Genomic DNA, 8842 nt, shown 5'->3' on the forward strand with positions numbered 1-8842 from the left:
GGCCCCATACGTGTGCCCATGGCTACCACTTTGGTCTGGAGGAAGTGGGAGGATTCAAAGGAGAAATTGTTAAGGGTGAGGACCAGTTCAGCCAAACGAATGAGAGTGTCGGTGGAAGGGTACTGTTGGGGACGTCTGGAGAGGAAAGAACGGAGGGCTTGGAGGCCATGGTCATGGCGGATGGAGGTGTAGAGGGATTGAATATCCATGGTGAAGATGAGGCGTTGATGGGCTGGGGAAACAGAAGTCTTGGAGGAGGTGGAGTGCGTGGGTGGTGTCTCGAACGTATGTGGGGAGTTCCTGGACTAGGGGGGGATAGGACAGTGTCGAGGTAGGTAGAGATGAGTTCAATGGGGCAGGAGCATGCTGAGACAATGGGTTGGCCAGGGTGGACAGGCTTGTGGATCTTGGGAAGGAGGTAGAACCGGACAATGCGGGGTAGCCACAAGCCTATTAACTATTCATCATGGTAGCAAGTTTGACGTTCTTAATTCTCTTGGGGTAGAGAAGGTTTTTTTTTAATGTGTGACTTTCAGGTATTTATGCTCCCTACTTTTGGTCCCCATGGAAATGTCTTCACTAAATTTACCCTAAGAAATAATTTTGTGACTTTAACAACTGTTTTCTGGTCATTTCTTAACATGTTCTTTTCGAAAGACAGCACTTCCCTGCTGACGCTTTTGAGTGCTACAACCTTGAACAACTTCTGTCATCTATTGTACATCTTTTAGGTACTTTTCTCACTGTTCTAAATTCTTTCTAATAACATGGAGACTAGAACTGTGCAGCGTTGTCTAAACAAGGTTCGATACAAGTTTAATAATATTTTTCTGTTTTTCAATAACTCCCCTGAAATGAACCTCATTGCATGTGATTTTTGTTAATGCCTTATTAACCTCTGTCACCTCTGGTTATGAGTTTTGTATCTGAATCCCCGGATCCCTTTGCTCCTCTATCCCATTTAGATTTTTCATGTCCAAGCACCACATGGCCCTTTTATTACTCCTACCGATATGTAATACCTTGTACTTATCTGTATTCAAATTCATTAGCTAAAATAAATGCTATTCTGAAGTTTATTAATGCCTTCTTAAAGACATTAGTAATTGCAGTCTTCCTGATCATTTGTGATGTCATGCAATTTAGTGCAGCCTACAAGTTTTGAAAATATACTTTGATTTTTGGAGTTCAAAATTCTATCATTTTCAAGCCATCCTGATTCTTACACGATTCCTGTTTCTAGAACTTTGCTCTCAGAAACTCCGATATACAATTTTGGAAAAGACAATGAGTACACACTTACCAAATGCTAAAGGCAAACGCCTCCACTTCAAGTCATCAGTGCGACTACGCCTTCCATATGAATCAACGATGACACCAAATTCTATTGAGAGTTAAAGAAGATTGACTAAGACAGTGACTTTTAAGTGGTGAAATTGCCCAAGAATTCTACTAAATGCTAATGACAGAGTGCATAGCACAAGAAACATGCTCTGAACAGAGTATAGCTCAAGGAGCCCAGACATACAACTGTGAAATATACATCTATTTCTGTAGAATTTATTTGGTAACTAACAAATTGCTTGAGTTACGAAATTCTCAGTAACTGTGATTTTGGAAGGTCTTATTACTGTTGAAATATTGCACAAAAAAGAGATAACACGACAGACCAAAGATAATTATCTCCGGATTACCACCGGAGACACTTCCAAATTTGTGTAGAGTAAATAGGATTACAAATCTAATGTGTGCCTTAAAAAAAATTGGAGAGAGAGAGAGAAATGGGATCCATTACCTCAGGCCTGAGAAAGAAAGCTGTTCTGTTAGGACAGGCTTCATTTTGACATGGTGGGACCAGTGTCCTGGCAAATCACATTACTAGAGCTGTAGATAGAACTTTAATCTAATGAATTTTGAGGGGGGGGGGGGGGGGGGGGGGAGGATTGGAAATAGTGGATTCAATTCAATGGGAGTTTCAAACAACAAAAACACTAAAAATGGGCATAGAGGTGCACAGTAATGAAGAGATGAATAATAAAATATGACAGGAAGTGCAGGAAGCATAAGCAGAAGAGTGGAGTAGAAATGAGAGTCAGAGTAAACAGTAATAGTAGAAAGTCAAAGCTTGAGCCTCTTTATATCTGAATGCATGCAGCATTTCTAACAAGGTAGACAAGTTGATGGCACGAATAGGCATAAATGGATATAAATCTATAGCTATTACACAGAGGTTGTTGCAGGGAACAAGTCAGGGAATTCAATATTCAAAGGTATTCAACATCCTGGAAGAATGAAAAGTTGAAAAGGAGGTGAGACAATTTTTTTAAATAAAGGATCAATGGAGTGATGAATTGTGATATGGATGCAATAAATTGTGATGTGCAATTAGTTTGGTTGGAAATAAGAAATAGCAAGGCAAAGTCATGGCTGGGAGTTATATATATAAGACCTTGAAAATTGCCTCACTATAAGGATAAAGTATAAATCAAGAAATAATGAAACAAGTAAGAAGCACACTGCAATTTTAATCTGTATAGTGACTGGACAAAACAAATGTCCAAGGGTAACATTGAAGATGCAGATCGTATCAGGGATTGTTTATTAGAGCAGTACATTTCAGGAATTGGCTATTTTATATAAAGTATAGATTCTGCAATGTGTTAAGAGGTAGGATTAATAAGAGATCTCATAGTTAAGCATAATTTAGAGGGGATCGATCAAAACGTGGTAGAATTGCAAAGTAAATTTGACGGACAACAACTTGGGTTTCAAACCAAAGTTCTCAACTTAAACAAGGGCAATGAAGAGTAATTACAGAGGTATGAATAAGGACTTTGTGAAGTGCATTGGGAAAACAAATAAGGGGAAGATGGAAAAGCTGCACCAGATATTTAAGATGATATTTCATAGTTCAGAAAAAATGTATTCCAGTCAAAGAGGAGGACTGGCTGAGCAGAACGAACTAACTGTGATGAAAAAATGCAATCAAGGAGAACATACAATATAAAACTAAGGCTTATAATGTGGCAAAAACTAGTGGTCGGCCCGAGATTTGAGAAATTTTCAGGACTAACGGCACAGAAAGCTAACAAAGGCAGAGTTAAAAGTGATTTTGAAAGCAAATGAGCAAGAACTTGGAGGTAATTTCATCAGGTGTGAAAAGGTTGACTTAACAAGATCAGCTAAACAGGTAAGAGTGCATTAGAGTTTAGATATTTAAATGTAGATCTGATGCAGAAAGTTCCATGGTAAAAAGGAAATCTTTACTTTCCGATGTTCTGTACCCATGTTCTGATGCTTCCATTTTCTTGCAAAATCTCTTAACGTATTAGAAATTTAGCATTTGCATGTAAAGGAAATAAATTGCCGTTACATCAACATGCACATCAAAATGCTTTCTCTCAACTATAAATGTTTCAAGGCAAGAATCTTTCTAAAAGAAAGAAGGGCACATCAATGAGCTCATTATTTACCATGGAAGCAGAGCAGAAACTCCTCCTTTTGCCCACTGGTATTCACCTGAGCAATGGCAATTGGGAAACTGTGTGAAGATGCAGCAAAAATAGCAGAGGCCAGGGTCATGTCATTCTTATCCAGAAATTCTGCAGGCAGAGACAGAGGCAAATTTATAGCTCTCAATGATCAGGAATCATTGTCACATTCACCAGAACAATAAATACAAGCTCTTTTAGCAAACAAAGGTTTTTAATAAAACTATTCTAAACATATACGTAAAGGCTGTCCAACTCTGCAAGGGATATTTTTAAAAAGAATTAAACATATTTGAACATATAGAAAGAGAGAGCAGAGGAGCGTGCAGTTTAGTCAATTAGTCTAATCCCACACTGCTCACTCACCATACCTTGTAATAATCCTCATGTTCAAGCAGCTATCTAAATGCAATAAATATGAATACATTAGAATAATAACTACAAAATCTTAGACTTCAAGGCTCTGGTGGTCAATCAACTTGATGGATTCTGTAGCACTGACTTGCATTGGTGAGGATAGTTCACTGCCTGGTTTAGTTGCTTGATCTCAGGTGTGAGATCCACACAATTGCTCAGTGTTCCCAGACAATGAAAAGGAGAGAAAGAAAGAGTTAACTTGGGTTCCTTTGGCTGCAAAATTTTGACACCTGCTGGAAATTGATAAAGTTAACTTTGAGAGTAATGCTCTAAAAATGCTGAATAGTCTGCCAGTAATTACTACTGTACGTTATGACAAACAGTGACTTGGTGCTGAGTCCTACTCCCAGAAATAGACAGCAGTTCCAGCAGAGAAGGCAGAAAAATGGAAAGTTTAGACAATATTTTTCATTGATTATTTATGCCCAATGGAAGTGAGATTAACAATAGAAGGAAAGGAACTCCACCACAGTATGTGTATATTTATATCAATATTTCTATACTAATAACAAACAATCTGGTCTCAGACCAGATATTGTACAGGTGAGATATAGGCAGAATTATTTTGCAGGAATTAGTCCATCTGTTATACAATTGCTGTTCTTACCTTCCAGCGTATAGTGCTTCATCTCTATCTCGTAGAACTTGTTGGTACCAATGATGATGCTATACCCAGTGAACTGGATACAGCTGCAAGGCTCAGATGTTTCGATCTCCTGTAGAGAGCAAAGGAGATGATATTAGTGATTTGGTACATTTCAATAAATTACAAAAACAAAAGGTTCAAATGCTCAAAGAGGAAACAGTGGAAATGTTTATAATGACTGCAAATAGTACAAATGCCACCTTCAGGAGGCCCTGCAGCAAGTTAGATAACTAATTTAGATATTGAGCAAGGGGGAAAGACGAGTACCAAAAGGGAACAAAATACGTAACGTGAGGAAGCAAGCGGCTCGGTCACCTATACCCTGGGGTGTATTGGCAAGTAACTGAGACAAAGCACAAAGGAAGCCAGCCAAGGTAAAATTGTTCTAGGATTTGGAATTACAAATAAATGCCATGAAGTAAGACCATATTCAACTGTTGTTTCCTTCACCCAATGGCCAGGTGTGCTGAGAATAATTGCCAGGGCAGTACTAATTGACATGAATTAAATGTGGGGCATTCTGTGGATGCACTGGCATTACTGTGCATGGAATGTGATGTCAGCAGTGTATTCATGGTCAGTTGACATTACCAACCCTGTCTGTATACTTTCAGGAGGTGGTCAACCATTTCAGAGTTCAGAATAATTACTAGTTTTTAAAAATTTATTAAATTTACCAGTTCTCAAAAATATGGTACATTGGCCAGATCTAATACTTTAAGAATGTATGACAGATTGATAACAGTTGGCATGTGGGAGAATTCCAAAGCATAGCATGTTCACAGTAAATGGATTAATTATTCTTATTCTGGGTTTTTACAGGTCTTTTTATTCATTGCATTAAAACACTCACTTTGCGAATGGCGAAGCTGTCAAGCCCATCGTTATAACGTAAGATGCACACTTTGTTTGGCATTGCTGCACAGATACATGGTTCAGCCTCAGTCTGCAAAACACAAAATATCTACTGGGTAAAAAAAACATGTTAGTGGTATTTGAGAAGCTGAAGGAAAGTGACTTATATTTGAAAATAGACCAGAATTTCCCAGCATCTGAGGAGCAGACTTCCGACGTCCCCAACAGTACCCCTCCACTGACACTCTCTTTCGTTTGGCTGAACTGGTCCTCACCCTTAACAATTTCTCCTTCAAATCCTCCCACTTCCTCCAGACCAAAGGGGTAGCCATGGGCACCCGTATGAGCCCCAGCTATGCCTGCCTTTTTGTTGGCTACGTAGAACAGTCCATTTTCCGGAGTTACACTCCCACCTTTTCCTCCACTGTACTGATGACTGCATCGGAGCCACCTCGTGCTCCCGCGAGGAGGTTGAGCAATTCATCAACTTCACCAGCACATTCCACCCTGACCTTAAATTTACCTGGACCATCTCTGACAATTCCCTCCCCTTCCTGGACCTCTCCATCTCCATTAATGACGACCGACTTGACACTGACATTTTTTACAAACCCACCGACTCCCACAGCTATCTGGATTATACCTCTTCCCACCCTACCTCTTGTAAAAAATGCCGTGCCGTATTCCCAATTCCTCCGCCTCTGCCGGATCTGCTCCCAGGAGGACCCGTTCCACCATGAACACACCAAATGGCCTCCTTCTTTAGAGACCGCAATTTCCCTTCCCACGTGGTTGAAGATGCCCTCCAACGCATCTCATCCACATCCCGCACCTCCGCCCTCAAACCCCACCCCTCCAACCGTAACAAGGACAGAAGCCCCCGGTCCTCACTTTCCACCCTACCAACCTTCGCATTAACCGCATCATCCGCCGACATTGCCGCCATCTCCAAACGGACCCCACCACCAGGGATATATTTCCCTCCCTCCCCACCCCTTTCCGCTTTCTACAAAGACCATTCCCTCCGTGACTACCTGGTCAGGTCCATGTCCCCCAACAACCCACCCTCCCATCCTGGCATCCTCCCCTGCCACCGCAGGAATTGCAAAACCTTCCCACCTCCTCCCTCACCTCCATCTAAGGCCCCAAAGGAGCCTTCCACATTCAAAGTTTCACCTGCACATCCACCAATATGTCATTTATTCTACCCGTTGCGGTCTCCTCTACATTGGGGAGACTGGACGCCTCCTAGCAGAGCGCTTTAGGGAACATCTCCGGGACAACTGCACCAATCAACCACACCGCCACATGGCCCAACATTTCAACTCCCACTCTGCCGAGGACATGCAGGTCCTGGGTATCCTCCACCGCTGCTCCCTCATCACCCGACACCTGGAAGAAGAACGCCTCATCTTCCACCTTGGAACACTTCAACCCCAGGGCATCAATGTGGACTTCAACAATTTCCTCATTTCCCCTCCCCCCAACTTACCCCAGTTCCAACCTTCCAGCTCAGCAGTGTCTTCATGACCTGTCCTACCTGCCAATCTTCCTTCCCACCTATCTGCTCCACCCTCCCCTCTGATCTATCACCTCCATTCACCTATTGTACTCTGTGCTACCTTCTCCACCCCCCCGTATTTATCTGTCCTCCCTGGAGGCTCCCTGCTTCTATTCCTGATGAAGGGCTTTTGCCCGAAATGTTGATTTTCCTGCTCCTCGGATGCTACCTGACCTGCTGTGCTTTTCCAGCACCACTCTAATCTAAACTCTGGTTTCCATCAACTGCAGTCCTCACTTTTGTCTAGAATTCCCAGCTACAAAAGATATAATGTTTGACTATGGCATGAGTGATTTCAGTATTATGGCAGGGGTAGAAGCCTCATTGCAGGGATCCAGTAACTAGTGGCATAATCAATAAATGTAAATCTTTAGGAAGTTAAAAGAAGCCTGGAACACATAAATGCATCAAGAATCAATGCCTCAGTTTCAGAAAGTTGTGCCATGAATAACTTGTGTTTAAATAGTCTGGTAATACCTATTCATGAACGCAAAACTAAATGCAACCATTCAGTTTGCAAAGAAGCAACTCTTAAGGGAAATTGAAATTGCGTAAAAATTCAACACCACCCTCTCATGCACCTCCCAAAAGATTTGCTGTTCCCCTACAATCGAGGTGCAATCTGAGCAGAACCAGTTAAATTCAGTAAGACAATAGGCCAGTGTTTGAATCTTTTGGTTCAAGAGTTCCAATCCATATTTTGAAATGAGCAACCTGGTATTCTGCCATGAGTGGAAATAATGAGCAAGCTTGCTAGTACACTGTCAGTTGAGCTCTGGGACAGGAGCTCAAAGTTAGACGTTTGATCAAATTAGTTCTCAATTTCAACAACATTCACTGCCCTTTCCTTCCTGTAAAGGTACATTGCAAAATAAGGCTGTGTTGTCCCCATCAATTCCTACAACATAAAATTGTGTGAAATTTGACAGACTTTGAACCACATTTTTATGGGGAAGCAAATACAGTAAGGGGAAGTGAGAGAAATGTAACAAGAGTAGGAATCCAATCGTCCTGCCAAAATTAATTGCACAACCTTGTTGTAATCCTTTCACCCTCAATCTCACATTTGGCCAGTCAAACTGACAGGCTGGCCATCTATTAACCTCCAAAATAAGTGGCAAAAAGGCCAGTGCCAGGACTCCATAGACTTGACCCTGGTGATCAGGGAGGGATGGATGAAGTGATTGGAGCTTGGTGGGGATGATGCAATATGGTAGTGATCGGGCATGTTACCATGACTGGCACAGCAGAGACCAAAGGCTTCCTTCAGATGCTGGGAGAAACACACCTAATATTTTTGGCCAATAAGGGGTTTTGCAATAGGCACAACTTTCTCAACTGCTAGCTCCCGGTTCCATTTCATTTGTGGGCTTTCCAAAAATGGGAAGAACACATGACAACTGTTACACTGAAATCAGCCTCCCGATCACACTGAGAGAACCGAGTTTAAAATAGATCAAGTGTTTTAACAGACCACCTATTTCTATAGAAATTACTGGACTACAAACACAGAATGGGGCAGATTCTCATTTTAACTTTTACAAATTCACTACCTTCAAGTGTTCAAATTATTTAGTTAGAGATGTCATAGGATTGGTTTTGCTGCTGAAAGAGATGATGTTCTTGCATTTGCCAATAACATACACCAGATCCAAAAGACTGAAACAATTCCTTTCCCAAAAAGCAACAAATCTCTGCCCACAGTGAATATTTAGATATCCAGATATGTAGATAATTGGGATGCCTTCTGGGGAAGGTGGGACCTGTACAAGAAGGACGGGGTTGCATTTGAACTGGAAGGGGACCAATGTCCTGGATGGAAGGTTTGTTCGAGTAGTTCAAGAGGGTTTAAACTAGTATGGCGGGGGGGGG

The 8842-nt window shown here is 41.6% G+C and overlaps 1 protein-coding gene across 1 annotated transcript in view; it reads right to left on the bottom strand.

Moving 5' to 3' along the window:
- Positions 1-8842, bottom strand: part of cita (citron rho-interacting serine/threonine kinase a) — a 216449-nt gene that overhangs the window by 21614 nt on the left and 185993 nt on the right. Inside the window, exons 40-43 of the mRNA XM_043715278.1 lie at positions 5408-5500; positions 4516-4624; positions 3474-3602; positions 1304-1384 (exon numbers count right to left, since the gene is read on the bottom strand). Of these exons, the coding sequence (XP_043571213.1) occupies positions 1304-1384; positions 3474-3602; positions 4516-4624; positions 5408-5500 (412 nt within the window). The remainder of the gene's footprint in view (positions 1-1303; positions 1385-3473; positions 3603-4515; positions 4625-5407; positions 5501-8842) is intronic.

This window comes from Chiloscyllium plagiosum, chromosome 25 (assembly GCF_004010195.1).
Source record: "Chiloscyllium plagiosum isolate BGI_BamShark_2017 chromosome 25, ASM401019v2, whole genome shotgun sequence".
Taxonomy (NCBI): Eukaryota; Metazoa; Chordata; class Chondrichthyes; order Orectolobiformes; family Hemiscylliidae; genus Chiloscyllium; species Chiloscyllium plagiosum.